The 18,319-nt window shown below is 38.7% G+C and overlaps 1 protein-coding gene across 1 annotated transcript in view; it reads left to right on the forward strand.

Annotated features, from left to right (window-relative positions):
* SPATA16 (spermatogenesis associated 16) overlaps positions 1–18,026 on the forward strand; it is a 227,602-nt gene extending 209,576 nt beyond the window's left edge. Inside the window, exon 11 of the mRNA XM_003925112.3 lies at positions 17,716–18,026. Within this exon, the coding sequence (XP_003925161.1) occupies positions 17,716–17,838 (123 nt within the window). The 3' untranslated portion in view covers positions 17,839–18,026. The remainder of the gene's footprint in view (positions 1–17,715) is intronic.
* Positions 18,027–18,319: the final 293 nt, after the last annotated feature.

Below are 18,319 nucleotides of genomic sequence, written 5' to 3' on the forward strand. Positions count from 1 at the left end.
AAGACTCAATGAGGAAAATAAAACTTTGTTATGTTATAAGTAATGAGAAAAGTGTTGCCATATATACTTTCGAACCTGTGAGTTTTCCTGAGGAGAAATGCCACTTTAAAATTTCATCTAATATAATGTAGTACCTCCTAAGCTTCAATGAATCCAACAAATAATGCATAGAGCTCTTCAAACCATCATATGAATTTGTTCAGAATTATTTCGCTTCTTGTGATCCTTTTTAACCTCAAAATCTTAACTTCTGAATCATACTCATTGTCACCATACAGAAATGGCATTCATTGATGTACTAATTTGGTCTTTCAGGATGAAAATCTGATGGAGTTGCATGTTACTTAGCAACTCTGTTCTATTCAAGACTGTTGATGTAGGCAAAGCAAACAGGAGAGAATACAAATTTGGGAAATGGGGCAGGGGCAGTCGGAGGAGGAGGTAGAGGGAAGAGCAAACTGGAACGTTTTATTTACTTTCCACACCAGCATTTAAACCCCAATCCTTCCAGAAACTCTTCTGAGAGAGATTGTACACATGGCACTATCATTCATCGGCCAGTCATTTGGGCTAATACGTGGTTAGGTTAGTACTTCTGAGAGTATTGCTGTCTTTTCAAAGATTCAGCAGCCGTAGCATTCATTTGCAAAGCAATTTTTCCAACAGTCAGCCTTTTCCGGTGTGTCTTGTTCTTTAAGGAGTCTCTGCAGATTTATTGCAATTTGATTGTGAATCTTCTTGCTTTTGGTTATGGGCTTCTTCATTAGCATACCCCAAATTCCTTCACAGTGTGTGTGCTCCAAGCACTGCTAAGCAGTTCTGTCCAAGGCATAGTGCCGATCATGCAGAGAAAGAAACCTAAGTGCTTTTACTGCTGATTACCCTGGGGAGGAGGTTCCCAGGACAAGCAGGGAGGGAGACCAGGCCCGAGCTGCTGGAAGAGGCCACGTTCCTGGGACAGATGAATCTGTGTTAATGGCATCCAGGTCAGCAACTGCAGTTGAAGAGCCTTAACCAAAGCCCTGGCAGAACCTCTGGATTGTGGTCAGAAGCTAAGCCCTGGGGCAACCGCGCCTGAGAAGGGAGGTCCTCGCTTTCAGACGGTTGACGGAGCAAAGGCCAAGGCTGGCCTGGGGAATGGAGAAAGCTGAGAGCCTTGGTCTGGCCGTCTTTCCCGCCACAGTGCAATGCTCCAAATCTAGACGGTGAACTTCAGTTATCATTTAAACCAACTTTCTCCTCTGACTTCAAGGGAGAAGCATAAGGTTAATATGGAAATCATTTTCAGCAGCTGCATTTGCTAATTGCCCGTTTCCCACCTGCGCTTAGCCTGGCCTCCAAAACTGGAAACACCTCTTCCATGTGCTTTGTTGGCTGAAAATGCTGTCTTCTAAAACTTTGATGATTTGGCAGGAAACCTCTGCAGCAGAAGTATTTCTGCGTAGGAGTCAAATGCTACCATGGCCTTTATCTAGGGAGCAGGTATCCAGGAGCCAATTTTTTTTTTTTTTTAATAAAGATGGGGTTTCACCAAGATAGCCAGGCTGGTCTTGGACTCCTGACCTCAGGTGATCCACCCACCTCGGCCTCCCAAAGTGCTAGGATTACAGGCATGAGCCACCGTGCCCGGCCCAGGAACCACTTTTTTTTTTTTTTTTTTTTTTTGAGACAGAGTCTCACTCCGTCACCAGGTGCCAGGCTGGAGTGCAGTGGCGGGACCTCAGCTCACTGCAACCTCCACCTCCTGGGTTCAAGCAATTCTTCTGCCTCAGCCTCCCGAATAGCTGGGACTACAGGTGCGCACCACCACGCCCAGCTAATTTTTTGTGTATTTTTAGTAGAGACAGGGTTTCACCATGTTGGCCAGGAGGGTCTTGATCTCTTGACCTCGTGATCCACCCGCCTCGGTCTCCCAAAGTACTAGGATTACAGGCATGAGCTACCGCGCCCGGCCCAGGAGCTACTTTTAAACAAGAATTTATCAAGAAGCAGACAAAGCTAATGTGCTTTCACACGTACTTACTAAAATACTGTTACCCCACAAATCATCAGATTATGTTAGTTTGTCTGAAGCTTACTTTTGAAGAACTATCACAATTGGAACAAGCTGTAGAAAAACTTGTTTCAAATAAACAATAATGATGATGACAGATATTATCAGTTATTATTCTTGATGTCTTAGCATGTGCCAAGCATTTCAATATATTATCACATTTAAGGATTGCAGCAACCCTATAAGAGAGATGCCTTTATCTCTCTTTTGAAAGATGAGGAAAAATAGCTGTGTAGAAGTAAGAAAATAAGCCGGAGTTTGTAGTGACAGGGTTTAGTTTTGAATTAGATTTGTTTGGGTCAAAGGCTCATTCTTTCTTTCTTTCTTTCCTTTTTTTTTTTTTTTGAGACGGAGTTTCGCTCTTGTCACCCAGGCTGGAGTGCAATGGCGCGATCTCGGCTCCCCGCAACCTCCGCCTCCTGGGTTCAGGCAATTCTCCTGCCTCAGCCTCCTGAGTACCGAGTAGCTGGGATTACAGGCACACGCCACCATGCCCAGCTAATTTTTGTATTTTTAGTACAGATGGGGTTTCACCACGTTGACCAGGATGGTCTCGATCTCTTGACCTTGTGATCCACCCACCTTGGCCTCCCAAAGTGCTGGGATTATAGGCTTGAGCCACCACGCCCAGCCTCAAAGGCTCATTCTTAATCGTTAGCTAGCACACTTATATTAAAGCAAACAAAGCCGCTGCAAGTCAGTGGCACAGAGAACATTCCCTGACCTAAGTTCAGATTCTGTAAGACAGCCAGTGAGGCAAGCTTCGAGTCTGCTTTTTGGCAGGGAAACCTTTGTCCATCACTAGGTCACAGCTTGCTGCCCATCTGGCGACTGGCCTATACTGCTTCGTGGTAGCTGCCTGACCCACCGCACTTCCCCAAATCATGATGCTCTCACTGCCCTCCCTCACCATCCTTCCCTTTCTAGACATATCATGTTGAGGTTGTGTTGATAGCATGCTATTTTCCTTCCCTGTTTTCGTAACTTCAGAACTTCAGGGAAACAGCTTGGAGGTCTAGACATTTCTGCAGTATACTTACTGTTGTCCTGAGGGTCACTCTCTGGTGAATTATCTGAATTACCATCCTGCAATGCATCAGGCTTTCAGTGAAAACACAATTTTATAAGGATATATTGCCATGACCCCTCCATGTGTTACTGTCACAGCGCAGAGGGTCTTGAGGCTGCAGGTGGGCCAACATAAAGTCTACCACCTCCACTTCCCGAGTACTTTCTCTGCCTGATCCACTCATGAGCTAATTTACGGAAGTGACTAAAACGGAAATCGGAAATGCTCACATTACTCCAAACCTATTAGAGAAGTTTATCTTTGCAAAAGTTTTTCAAAATACATCTTTTAAAATTTCAGTGTAATATTCTGGTGAGAGGAGTGGGAACATATATCTCAATTGTATTTTGAACTGAAAAGTGAGTTTCTAGTTCCTTCTATACATTGCTTCCTTTAAATTACTGAAAGTGTCTCCTTTGCTTGGCAGCCCAGCATTTTATTGCCTGTCTTTTACACGTTAAGTTTTGCAATCCTTTATAATTCTGGAGAATAACAGAATAACAGCTTACACCACTTGGTGGCTAAATGAACCATAGGACATCTTCCTTTCTGTATTGAAAGTGGGATTAATACGGAGTTCAGAGCAATTGACTTGCAGCTCACTCAGTCATTTATAGTGTACTCATTACACCTTTCATCTTTGGGAGAAGGGCAAAAATAAAAGAGCCTTTACATGCAGCTCGGAAGGAAGAGATGGATCATTTATCCTTCTGATTATGACTTTCTTAAAATGATACCTGTGGAGAAGGGGAGAAGACTGGAATCTAAAACACACACAGATTCCTTAGCAAAATACACCCATGTCCCTCAACATCATCAAAACTGAATTAAACTAATGTGTACTCCACCGAAATGACTTTCTGCTGGAGAATAGGCTGGAGAGGAACATGCGATGCTGGTGACGGATGCGTGTGGACACATGCTGGGGAGATCCCGACTTAGATGTAGTGTAAAGGAAGGTCTATCTCTTATGACAAGGCCTTTGAGAGGCTTTCAACTTCCAAAGACCTCTTATGGCAAGAAGGCCCCTTCAGCTTTACAATAGGTGATTCACCGTATCATATTGCTAAAACTGTTTAGACGCAACTGGGCAAACTGACTCAAGAAATGAAAGCACATCTTCCTAAGGACGGGGGTCAAAATCATGTTTTCAAAACCTGTGATAGAGTACTTCTACTTTGAAGACTATGGGTAGATGCGCTTTCCCCATTCAACCCATTACATACAGTTAAAATCCCTGGGCATTATGTGGAAAACAAACATAAGATTCTAAAAAGTAGAGGCAAAAAGGCAGACTAGCTAAGAACACGGGGACTAAAGAAATGACATGGTAATGAGTTCACTGGAATTGTTTGTTTGCCTCCTACATCCCTCGCTTGGAGGTGAATAAATGGGTAGTCCGGAAACACCAAGTGCAAACCAAAAACAGTTCCCACCAAAGCCCTTTCTCTTTAGCCAAAGAGTAAGAGAAAGGGCAGCACATTAAAACAGAAAACTATTAGATACGAACCTCTCTATCTAAATGCCACACACAAAATGGTGGTCTCACTCCCACCTACATTAGCAAGTTTCAAGTGGGAATTAAGACTTCTGTACTCACCAGGCGGTAACAAGGTATCCCAAGGCTGGGCCCAGTGGCTCATGCCTATAATCCCAGCACTTTGGGAGGCCAAGGCAGGCAGATCACCTGAGGTCAGGAGTTCGAGGCCAGCCTGGCCAGCATAGAGTGAAACCCCATCTCTAACTAAAAAAAATACAGATATTAGCTGGACATGGTGGCACATGCCTGTAGTGTCAGCTACTTGGGAAGCTGAGACAAGAGAATCGCTTGAACCCAGGAGGCAGAGGTTGCAGTGAGCCAAGATTGCACTACTGCATTCCAGCCTGGGTGACAGAGCAACACTCCATCTCTCAAAAACAAAAACAAACAAAACAAAATAAAACAAAAAAGGTATCCCAAGGTTTCTACCCTAACAGGGCAGTTTCAGAGAAGGCCAACTAGGGAGTCTAAACTTTAATCCATAGTAGGAAGTAAATCTCCCCTTTTCCTACCCCCATCTTGCTGGTATGGTGGTGCAGCAGACCTAGTAAAAAGTCAGGACTTTTAGCACCCAGCAATGGTAGGGAGTCTTCTCCCACGATGTCATGTCATTGAAGGCCATGTGGGAAACAATGATAAGATATTCCTATCCTCCAAGCCAGGAAGGTATCAGTGGAGACCTAGTGAGGAGCTTGAACCCCCATCCCCACCCAGAAGTAATGAGAAGCCCCTAGTCGGGCATTACGGAGGGTGAATTGGGAATCTGGTTTTTTTTTGAGACGGAGTTTGACTCTTGTTACCCAGGCTGGAGTGCAGTGGCGCGATCTCTGCTCACCGCACCTTCCGCTCCCGGGTTCAAGCAATTCTCCTGCCTCAGCCTCCTGAGTAGCTGGGATTACAGGCACGCGCCACCATGCCCAGCTAATTTTTGTATTTTAGTAGAGACGGGGTTTCACCATGTTGACCAGGATGGTCTCGATCTCTTGACCTCGTGATCCACCCGCCTCAGCCTCCCAAAGTGCTGGGATTACAGGCGTGAGCCACTGCACCCGGCCTGAATTGGGAATCTGAACTTCTGTTTCCACATAGAAGTAACAAGGCAGTTCCCTCATAGCAAAATACTGAAAATGTCTGAATTTCAAAGATCACTCATTATACCAAGAACCAGAAAGATCTCCAATTGAATGAAGAAAGATCATCAATGAATGCCAAAAGAGAGATGTCAGATATATTTGAAGAATCGACATTTTAGGCCAGGTGTCATGGCTCATGCATGTAATCTCAACATTTTGGGAGGCCAAGGCAGGTGGATCACTTAATGCCAGGCATTTGAAACCAGCCTGGTCATCATGGCAAAACTCCATCTCTACTAAAAATTAGCCAGGCATGGGCACATGCCTGCAATCCCAGCTCCTGAGGAGGCTGAGGAAGGAGAATCACTTGAACCTAGGAGACAGAGGTTGCAGTGAGGTGAGATCATGTGATTGTACTCCATCCTGGGCAATAGAGTGAGATTCTATCTCAGAAAAAGAAGAATTATGTGACATTTTAAAGCAGGCATTATAAAAATGCTTTAATGAGCAATTACAAACACATTTAAGTGAAAAAAAAAACAGTCACAGCAAGTAAACAGAAAGTATCAGCAAAGAAAGAGAAAATATAAAGAAAAACTCAAAAGATATTTTAGAACTGAAAAAATAAAATAACTGAAACAAAAAACTTATTGGATGGGCTCAAAGACAGAATGAAAGGGACAGAGGAAATAGTCATGGAAAGAAACACAGGACAATAAAAATGACCCAATCTTAGGCCAGGCGCTGTGGCTCACGCCTGTAATCCTAGCACTTTGGGAGTCTAAGGCAGGCGGATCATTAGATCAGGAGATCGAGACCAGCCTAGCCAACATAGTGAAATCCCGTCTCTACTAAAAATACAAAAAATTAGCCAGGCATGGTGGCAAGTGCCTGTAATCCTAGCCACTTGGAAGGCTGAGACAGGAGAATCACTTAAACCCTGAAGGTGGAGGTTGCAGTGAGCTGAAACCATGCCATTGCACTCCAACCTGGGCGATGGTGTGAGATTCCACCTCAAAAAAAAAAAAAAAATTACCTAATCTTAACAACAAAGAGAAAAGAAACTGTAAAAAAAAAAAAAAAAAAAAGCCTCTGGCATCTGTAATACTGTAACAACAGATCCATTATTCATGACATCAGTTTCAGAGGAAGAGTGGAGAGGAAGAAAAATGTTCTCAGAAAAATAATGGCTGAAAACTTCCCAAATTTGGCAAAAGACAAAACTATAAATTTAAGAAGCTGAGTGGATTTCAACTAGGATTAGCCCAAAGAAATTCATACCAGGATACATCATAGTCAAACTTCTGAAGACTAAAGGCAAAAATATCTTAAAAGCAGCAAAAGGGAAATGATGCATTATCTATATGAAAAAACAAATTACAATGGCTTTTTCATAAGAAACTGTGGAGGCCAACCCAGTGCAAACATCTTTTAGAAATAAGGAAGAAATTAAGGCATTCTCAGATGAAGGAAAACTAAGAGAATTCATCATCAGAAAACCTACCCCAAAAGAATAGCTAAAGAAAGTTTTCTGAATAGAAAGGAATCAAAAGAAAGACCTAGAAATATCAAAAAGGCTGAAAGAACAGAGTAAGCAAAAACATGACTATAAACAATATTCTTTTTTTCTTTTTTTTTTTTTTGAGACAGAGTTTCGCTCTTGTGACCCAGGCTGGAGTGCAATGGCGCGATCTCGGCTCATCGCAACCTCCGCCTCCCGGGTTCAGGCAATTCTCCTGCCTCAGCCTCCTGAGTAGCTGGGATTACAGGCACGCGCCACCATGCCCAGCTAATTTTTTGTATTTTTAGTAGAGACGGGTTTCACCATGCTGACCAGGATGGTCTCGATCTCTTGAACTCGTGATCCGCCCGCCTCGGCCTCCCAAAGTGCTGGGATTACAGGCTTGAGCCACGGCGCCGGGCCTACATATAATATTCTTTTCTTCCCTTCATCATGTTTGTTGGGAACACAAAAATGGCAACAGTGTTTAATGTAGTTCTCGATTTATATAAAGGATTGAAGATAATTATAAGTGGGAGAGGGGGAAGAGAAAAAGAAAGCAATGATTCTATACTTCAAATTTAAAATGAACACACACATGCACATATTTTACATACACACACATATAGTGTAATGTAATATTTATAGCACATACTTTAAAAACTAAACAAAAAGATATATCAAAAACTCTGTTAAGTCCAAATGAAATTCTAAAAAATGTTTTAAGTAACCTCAGAAAGGTAGAGGAATAAAATAAAAGCAACAACCAAAGGAAATTCAAAATAAAACAGCAGACTAAGATCTAACATACCAATAATGGCACGAAATTTAGGTGGCCTAAATACTCTAATTAAAAGACAGAGATTGGCAAAATAGACTTCAAAATATGACCCAAATATGCTGTTTACAAACTAAATATGATGACATAAAAAGCCTAAGAGTTAAAGGATATAAAAAGAAATACCATGTAAACATTAATAAAAGGAAAGCAGTAATGGTTATATTAATATCAGACAAAGGAGACTTCAAAGAAAGAAAGTTACCAGAGACAGGGAGGAATATGATATTCTACAACAATTAAAGTATTAATCCACCAAAAAAAAAAAAAAGCAAAGCAATTCTAAGTGTGTATGCACAAATTACAGGGTCTGCAAAATGCATGAAGCAAAAGTTGACAGGACTAAAAGAAAAAATAGACATTTCCACAATTATAATTGGGGAGACCAGCTGCCCTTTCTCAACAATTGATAGAATGACTAACCAGAATATCAACAAGAATATAGAATAACCCAATAACACCATCAAGCAACAGAATCTAATCAAAATTTATGTGCCCATGGAACATGTACCAAAACAGACCCTATTCTGGATCATAACAAACTTAAATAAATTTCTAAAAGCTGAAATCATAAAGGATGTGTTCTACAACTTCAGTGGAATCAAGCTAGAGGTCAATAACAGAAAAATCTCCGAATACTTGGATAGTTAATGGATCAAAGATAAGTCTCAAGAGAAATAAAAGAATATCTTGAATTGAATAAAAATGAAAGCATAGCATATCAAAATTTGTGGGATACATGTAAAATAGCACTGAGAAAAAAATTTGTAGCACTAAATACATACATTATAAAAGAAGAAACAATTTCAAATCAATAACTGAAGTCCAACTTCAAAAACCTAGAAAAAGAAGAGCAAAATAAACAAAAAGCAAGCAGAAGGAAGAAAACAATAAGGATTAAGCTAGAAGTCAATGGAAATGTAAACAGAAAAATAGAAAAAAATCAATGCAAAAAAGAGCTGGTTCTTTGAACAGGTTAGTAAAATTAAAAAACATCTAGCGAGACTGATGAATAAAAATGGAGAAGGCACAAATCACCGATGCCAGGAATGAAATGGAACATCACTACAAATGCTGCAGACAGTAAAAGGATAAGAGAATCCTTAGAACAATTCTACATATATAAATTTTATAACTTTGATGAAATATACCAACTCCTCAAAAAACATTTCTACCACCACTCACCCAATATAAAATAATTTAATTAACCATATAACTATTCATAATTACAAATTCCTCAGAAATATCCAAGCCCAGATGGTTTCACTGGAAGATTCTGCCACACATTTAAAGAATTAACGCCAATTCTGCACAATTTCTTTTAGAGAATGCAAGAGTAGCAAACCCTTCCCAATTCATGTTATAAAGCTAGTATTATCCTAATACCAAATCAGACAAAAATAGTACCAAAAAAATCTTACAAACCAATATCTCTCTTGAATATAGAGGCAAAAATCTGTACATTATTAACAATTAGAATTTAGCAACATATTTAAAAATTATATACCATAACTAAGTGGGATTTATCCCATAGAGGCAAGGATGTTTGAATATTTCAAAATCAACGTAATCTACCATATAAACAGACTACCAAAGAAAAATTAAATGATCATATCAATTGATTCAGAGAAAACATTGGACAAAATTGACTCTTATTTATGATTTTAAAAATACCAGAAAACTAAGGGTAAAGGGAAACCTCCTCAAGTTGTTAAAGAGCAACTCCAAAATGTCTACGGTTAACATTACACTTAATAAAGAAAGAATGAAATCTTTCCCTCTAAGATTGCATTCAAGGTTGCAAGATACAAAACAAATGTACAAAACTCAGTTGCATTTTTATATAATAGCAGTAATCAGGACACTAAAATTTAAGACAATATTATTTATAATTGCTCAAACAAATGAAATATTTTGGTGTGAATCTAGCAAAACATCTACAGTACTTGTATGCACAACATTACAAAACAGTGAGGAAAGAAATCAATGATCTAAATAAACTGAAAGATATATCATGTTTATGGATTGAAAGACCCTACGTAATATAGACATCAAACTCTCAAAGTTGATATACAAGTTTAACATAGTTTCTATTAAAATTACATCAAGGTTTTCACAGATTCATAGAATATTACTCTAAAGTCTGTATGAAAATACAAAGGAAATAGACCAGTTAAAATAGTTCAGAAAAAGAATAACATGGATAGAAGTCTACCCAATTTAAAGACTTTTTAATGTAGCTACAGTAATCAAGAATTTGTGTACTTGTGGAGGGATTGACACAAAGCTCAATGGAATAGAATAGAGAACCCAGAAATAAACCCAAATATGCGCTGCTGATTTTTTTTATAAAGGAGTAAAAGCAATTCAGTGGAGGAAAAATAGTGTTTTCAACAAATAATGCTGGAACATTGACACATCTGTAGACCAAAAATAAAAGAAAACCAAAACACAGCCTTGACCTAATCCTTACACTTCATACAAAAATTAACTCAAATTAGGTCACAGACTTATATGTAAAACTATAAAACTCCTATAAAACAATAGGGAAAACTCTATGCAAACTTTTTAGACTTAACACCAAAAGCACAATCCATAAAAGTTTAAGTTACGAATTAGACTTCATTAAAATTAAGAATTTATCTGTGGAAGGACTCTTTAAAAAGGATGAAAAAAAGCTCAGCATGACAGAAAATACTTGCAAACCCTACATCCAATGAAAGACTAATCTATATACAGATTCTATAAAGAGCTCTCACAATTCAAGAGAGAAAAAAAAGCCAATCCAATTTGAAAATGATGCAAGATAAGAACAGACATTTACCAAAGTGAATGACAAGTAAGCATGTTCAAACATGTTCAACGTCACTAGCCATTAGGGAAATGCAAATTAACACCACAATGAGATGTCACCACACCTATTAAAATGGCTAAAATAAACAATAATGACAATACTAAATGCTGGTAAGGATATGGAGAAATTAGATCACTCATACATTATTAATAGCATGTAAAATGGGTATCACCACTGTGGAAAATAATATGGTAGTTTCTTTTAAAAATAAAATTAAGTGTGACCTGGGGATAACATCACTATTGCAAAGCCTAAGATCAGTTCTTGAGATATTTATTTGGCAGACCCTCCACTAAATGGATCAGCTGGAACCACCCAGATAGATAAACTGGCTCATCTGATCTTGTGGCCTCCACCCAAAACTGACTCAGCACAAGACAGCTTCAACTCCCTTTGATTTCATCTTCAATCCAAGCAATCAGCACTACCGAAAAAAAAAAAAATTTAAAGATGTAACTAGCATGTAATCTAGAAACTGTACTCCTGGGCTTATATTCCAGAAAAATAAAGACTTCAGGAGGCTGAGGCAGGAGAATTGCCTGAACCCAGGAGGCGGAGGTTGCGGTGAGCCGAGATTGCACCATTGCACTCCAGCCTGGGTAACAAGAGCAAAACTCCGTCTCAAAAAATAAATAAATAAATAAATAAATAAATAAATAAATAAATTAAATTAAATAAAGACTTATGTTCAAAGAAAGACCTGTATACAAATATTTATAGTAACTTATTTTACAGTAGCCCAAAACTGTAAATAATCTAACTATCCTTCAAATGCGAATGGTTAACCAAACTGGAAAATCCATACCATGGAATATTAGTCAGTGATAAAAAGAAATAAACTATTGATACAACAACCTGAATAAATCTCCAGAGAAGTGTGGAGTTATGTATTATTCCATTTCTTTCAATAACGAAATTATATAAACGAAGAACCTATGGTCTGGTGCGGTGGCTCACTTCTAATCCCAGCACTTTGGGAGGCTGAGGTGGGTGGATCATTTGATGCCAGGAGTTCGAGACCAGCCTGACCATGATGGCGAAACCATGTCTCTACTAAAACTACAAAAATTAGCCTAGTACACTGGTGCATGCCTGTAATCCCAGCTACTCGGGATGCTGAGGCATGAGAATCACTTGAACCCAGGAGGCAGAGGTTACAGTGAGCCCAGATCACACCACTGCACTTCAGCTTGGGTGACAGAGTGAGACTGTGTCTCAAAAAAAGGAACTTATTAGTGGTTTCCGGGGTTTAAGAAAAGGTTGAGAACCAGGAGAAAAACAGATGGCTATACAAAAGCAACATGAGAGATCTTTGCGGTAATGGAACTGTCCCATATCTTAACTGTATCAATGTCAATATCTTGGCTGTAGTATTCTACAGTTTTGCAAGATATTACCATTGATGGACACTGGGAAAAAAGTATGCAGGGTCTTCCTGAGTTGCTTTTTACTGACATGTGTGAATCCTCAATTACCAATTAACAAGATGCCATAGACTGGGTAGCTTGTAAACAACAGAAATTTATTTCTCATCATTCTAGAGGTTGGAAAATCAAGGCAGTGGCAGACTCAATGTCCATTGAAGGCCCCTTTTCTGGTTCATAGATGGTGCCTTCTAGCTTTGTCTTCTCATTGTAGACAAGGCAAACAAGTTTTCTTGGGCTTCTTTTCATAAGGGCACTAATCCCATTCATAAGAGCTCCATCCTTGTGACCTAATAACCTCCCCAAAATCTTACATTCTAATACTATTATTTTGGGAGTTAGAATTTCAATATATGAATCTTGGGGGACAGAGACATTCAGACCATAACAAACACATAGCTTCCTGGACTACGTGATAACAAAATTTTATAATAGTTTTTTAACTCTATATTAAACATACTGAAAAGTGTTATCATTATGGGTATTTTCAAGTCAGTGATATAGTTTGGCATGGTTTTTTTTGCATGTTTGTAAAATCTCGGGGGTAGGTACCCCAGAATTTTATGTTACACTCTTATGATTAAAATACTGAATAATAAACCAAATTCACTAAATGGAAAAGGAGAAATATAGGGGCTTGTCTGTCTCTTTGAATGCTAGCCAAAAGCTAAAGGAAACTGCTGTATTATGAAGAGTAGAAACAACTCCGTTTCAGAAACTAAGTTTATTTTAGAAATTAATTTCAAGCCTATTTGAAAACAATTGTAATTCTAATAAGAATTAAAATTCAGACCATTTTGGATGATAAATATTTAAAACCTTTTGGTCTGGAAATTAAACTGCAACAAAGCAAAGAAACTAACGTTATCAAATCCACTGTGGTGGGGTGAATTCAGTCTGTTTTGCTGAGAGGATTTTGGTCCAAACTGCTAATCACTGAAAACACATTCCCGTTCTGTAACTACCACTATAGTCATATAAGCTTGATATTTATTCCTGATGAATTTTATTCTTATTTCCTCAACTTTCTTCCTTAAAAACAATCTTTTAGAGCTTTAATTAAAATATATATATATATATATCCTTTGAGCACTCAATTCCTAAGGCATAAACATGTGGAAGCAAACTCATATAAACACACCTAATCCTCTCTCCTGGTTCAGGCCACATGAAATTTAACAGGAAGCCTAAATTCAAGCCCAGCATCTTCCTTCTCAGTATAATTTACTTGTTCATTCATGTCTGAGATCAACTTCTTCTTACGACCATTACTGGCAAGAGACCAGCCTGGTTCCCAAGGTGAACACTGAGCCTGTGCCAGGGGGTACCAACCAAGTAGGGAACATCAGTAGGCAATGAGAATTTTGGAAAGGATCAAAGTCATGTTTGAGGGGAGAATTATAACTTAATTGCTCCTCCCTTCACTTTATGGCTTAGTAGTTAATATTCACATGCTAGGGCTGCCATAGCAAAGTACCACAAATCTGAGGGCTTAAACAACAGAAATGTATTGTTTCACAATTCCGGAGCCTAAGAGTCTGAAATCAGTGTCTTCAAGGTTGGTTCCTCTGCGTGCTGTGAGGAAGAAACTCTTTCATGCCTCTCCCCTAGTTTCTGGTGATTTGCTTGCATTCTTGATCGTACCTTGGCTTGTGGGGCATCACCCCAATCTCTGCCTTCATCATCTTCACATGGTATTCTTCCTATGTGAGCATCTGTCTGCAAATTTCCCTGTTTTATAAGGACATCGGTCATTTTAGATTAGGGCCCACCCTAAGGATCTCATTTTATCTTGATTAGCTATGTAAATACCCTATCTCCAGATAAAGCCACATTCTAAAGTACCGAGGTGTTATGACTTTAACATATAAATTTAGAGGGGAACACAATTTAACCTGTAATTGTAGTGTTTACATGCAAGTTGAAAGGCATTGAGAAACTGGCTGATGACAATATCCTTACTCTTTGATATGGGTTATGACCAACAGTCATATGAACCTGCCTTCCTACTGATATTTCGTTCTCCACAATCATCAGACATCCTAAAATTCTCTGCACACTCATTTGGTCTAATGTCCATATCACTGCAATGTCAAGTCAGTATTGGCACGTATAAACACAAAAAAAGGTTATCTGCCCATTTTGCAAAGGGGAAAATTAGACTCAGAATGACCGAGTAGGCTATGTGATACAGTTAAGCAAGTAAATTCTGTACCAAAAAGAGTCTAAGAAAGCCTCTGCTTCAAAAACCGTGTACTTTCTTGGGTACTTACATATTTCTTTGTATTTTATTTTCCTAAGGGCTTTACAGAACTTTCTATCATTTGCAATCTGTTCTTCTAGTTATATGAATCTATTTTCTCTTTAACCAGCATTTTTCTTTCCTTGACATAAAAAAAAAGAAAATAAAGAACCAGCTTTACTAAAAAACATGTTGCAGCTGTCCTACACTTCAGTAAGTATAGAAGCTAAAATTGACTTACTTTGCTGCATATTGTGTCATTCGTCTCATGGTGTAATCTAAGGGAATAACCTCTGATTTGAAAATGTGAGTACTCATTTATAGGACGGGACTGCGTGGATCTGAAGTGAGTGTTAAGTCACGGAATTTTATGACCAGCTGTGTCTTTGGTAATTATCCAGGCCAACCCTCTTTTAATACCAACTGTTGGTGAAAGCTGAAGTTCAGAAAGGCCAAGTCATTTCCCTGGGGTCACAGAGCAGGGTTATAAGCCAAGCTGAGAGCAGAATTCAGCTTTCCTGCTGACTCCTCATCCAGTGTCCTTTCTACTCCTGGCTGTTTCGAGTATACAAGCAACACCTTGTCATGACCTTGCCTTGACAAGTAATGGTCAAAGCTAAACAATGGTAAAAGAATGGTGGCTTGAGAAAGTCGTGTTCATTAAATTTACAGAGGAAAAGAAGGCCTTCTGATACCCTTCTGTCCAGCCTTCACTTAAGTATGGAAAAACACATGGTTTTCTGAATGTCTTCAACTCTTTTATCAGAGAGTAGGGTTACTGAAGGTCTATAATATCCTAGGTTTTGGAAATGGTGAACGTGGGCCTGGTCCCTGCCTTATGGAGTTGAAAGTCCAGATGAGAAGGCAGATGTTATATAAATCATTATAAACAATAAAGTTAAAAAAGTACAGTATCTAAAGAGACGAAAAGATGTTACTGAGACAATCGACTTGGCCTGGGTTCTAAAGGAAGACTTCCCTGAAGCATTGATGTTTGACCTGAAATCCAGAGGACACACAAGGGTTGTAATGGGCATGTTCCATTAGGAAGATGGAGGTGGCATAGAACAATGCATGGCTGTGCTCAGATAACTGAGAGATGTAACACATGGCTAAAGCAGATGGGGTGATATTAGACAGCACCAGAGATGCAAGTGAAACCTGATAACCCAGTAATAGAGGTGTATAGGCCCTGTTAAGGGTTTAGAAAGCCATGTAATGTAATTCAAGGAAGGGAAAGATCTGATCAGATTTCTATATTTAAAAGTTCATTTCGGCATCATTACGAGATGGATTGAAAGCACAGGAGGGAGACAGGCCAGGTGGGAAGTGAACATATAGGCCAGGTACAGCACGCACATACTATGTGCTCTGGACCTGCCCACTTAATTCAGCAGAATTCTTTTATTTCAGTGACACATCTTATGTTTCTTCTTCGTCTTTTTAAAATACAATGCAACCCCATTACTCAATACCGCTCTTAATGAACACAATTGTTTTAAAAAGACGGCAGAAGACACCTAATGGATATTTAAAAACAATTCTTTCACAGTCTTATCAAAGGAAGCTTTTTTGCTGCATTGGAATTGTAATTTTAAATTACATATAGGCTAATTGCAAATATTCTCATTGTAAAGAGCTTCGATTTAAATGATATATTGTCAGTACAAATAATGTGAATGAGTCACCAACTCAACTATTGAAGTAATGGTAAGCTGTCATCCATTATATTTGCACAGATTGTGCTCCAGGTTAATTTTTTAATGTCCTATTTGGGTGAAAACCAGATAGATAGATAGATAGATAGATAGATAGATAGATAGATAGATATAGATAGATATGGAATGCATAGAATAATGCATTGACTTCATGGAGGAATCAAAATATATTGTATCACATTATTTTGATGTGTCCTGCAATGATCAGACATCATAAAGAACAATGTGCTTTTTAAAAAATGTACCTGAAGTAGTTTTTAAAAGAGTTTCAAAAGAATTGTTTTTATATAAATAATTTATCTTGTTTTCTCAAAAAAAAGAAAAAGAGTGAATATCACTGGTGCTGGCATGATATAAGACCTAAGCATAACATATGATGAGTGCTACTATTTATTATTCTCTTTTTGACAATCTGAATTATCCTTTGGATATTAGTCTGAATGATAAATCAAGCAATTTGAAAGTGGAACTCAAAATTGGAAAACTGAAGTCGTAAGTGCTTTTATCTTAAGTAGATGATACGTTCAGGTACCTTGAATAGTAAGTGCTCTAGCTTTGAGTTAACTTTCTGACAATGAGCTCCTCAGTGAGTAATGTTAAGCTAATAAAATATGCAGGTTCTAGGAGTCAGGGTTAAGCATGAGTTGTTATATCTACCGACTTTCGTGAGAATGCAATTCAGCATATATGTAAACTTCTATTCTACAATTTTTTTCTGACAAACGGTATAATACATTCTATCAACTGCCATTGAAGAATTGTAAGTTTTCCTTGGAGAAAGACTGATTCTTTTTCAAGAATTGTTGTGTAGACCATTTTACCTTATTCCCTGGAGTGTGGCATATTTTTTAAAAAAATGCATCCTTTCAGAATTTCCTTTTCATTGAAAGTAAAAATGATTCTTGCCAAGACTATACAAATATTCATTTTTCTCTCATGTTGGTTGGGGCCATCTAAATGCTAGAATCTCTGGCTTTGAGGGGGGATAAATTTGTTTGTTTTTTATCACTCTTATTGTTGATAAAGAAGGTGGAGAAAGGGCTTTCCATGGATTAATCATTTACCATTCACTTTCTTTAAAGCAAAAAAAAAAAAAAAAGCCCTGGTTTTACTGACCATTAAAAACTGCATGGCAACAATAATCCCCATTTCCATTCCCAATACCTTGGACCAAGTGATAAAGTACACTCCCGCGCTTCTGCTTTGTGTTAAGTTAGTAAAACAGGAGGACCTAACACGGAAACAGAAAGAGGCTTTCATGTTTAGTCATTTCTGTTTCTGCCAGTTCTGTCCCAACATGGACTTGTATGTGCCATTGATTTTAAATACCTCACCCTTTCTGTAAATATACGAAACCCAGGAAACCAACAACGAATCTTGTTGCATCTGTTTATTTTTTCTAGGTTGGACGAATTGAAGATTTTTTATACCAATTAGAGGACAATTTCTTAAAAACTAAAAAACTGAGAACTGCTCGAAGGCAAAAGACAAAAATGAAGAGGCTTCAAACTGTTCCGCGAAGCTAGTCACTAGGGAGCAGGCATGACCACTAAGACATCCCAGGAGAGGCAAGGGCATTATGACAGCTGTTTAACAAAAGCTTGTCACCAAAAGAAAGAGGTGGTATTCCCCTCAGTTCGTCTTTACCAAAGATACTCTATGTTTCATTAATCTCAACTGGCAGCAATAAATGTTCTCAGCAAGTTTGACTTGACTGTTGTTCAAATTCTTCTTGTTTGGTTAAAGAGCTCATAAAATAGTTGGGCATGGTGGCTCACGCCTGTAATCCCAGCACTTTGGGAGGCCAAGGTGGGTGGATCACGAGGTCAAGAGATCGAGACCATCCTGGTCAACATGGTGAAACCCCGTCTCTACTAAAAATACAAAAAATTAGCTGGGCATGGTGGCGCGTGCCTGTAATCCCAGCTACTCGGGAGGCTGAGGCAGGAGAATTGCCTGAACCCAGGAGGCGGAGGTTGCGGTGAGCTGAGATCGCGCCATTGCACT

The sequence above is a fragment of the Saimiri boliviensis genome, chromosome 9 (assembly GCF_048565385.1).
Source record: "Saimiri boliviensis isolate mSaiBol1 chromosome 9, mSaiBol1.pri, whole genome shotgun sequence".
Lineage (NCBI taxonomy): Eukaryota > Metazoa > Chordata > Mammalia > Primates > Cebidae > Saimiri > Saimiri boliviensis.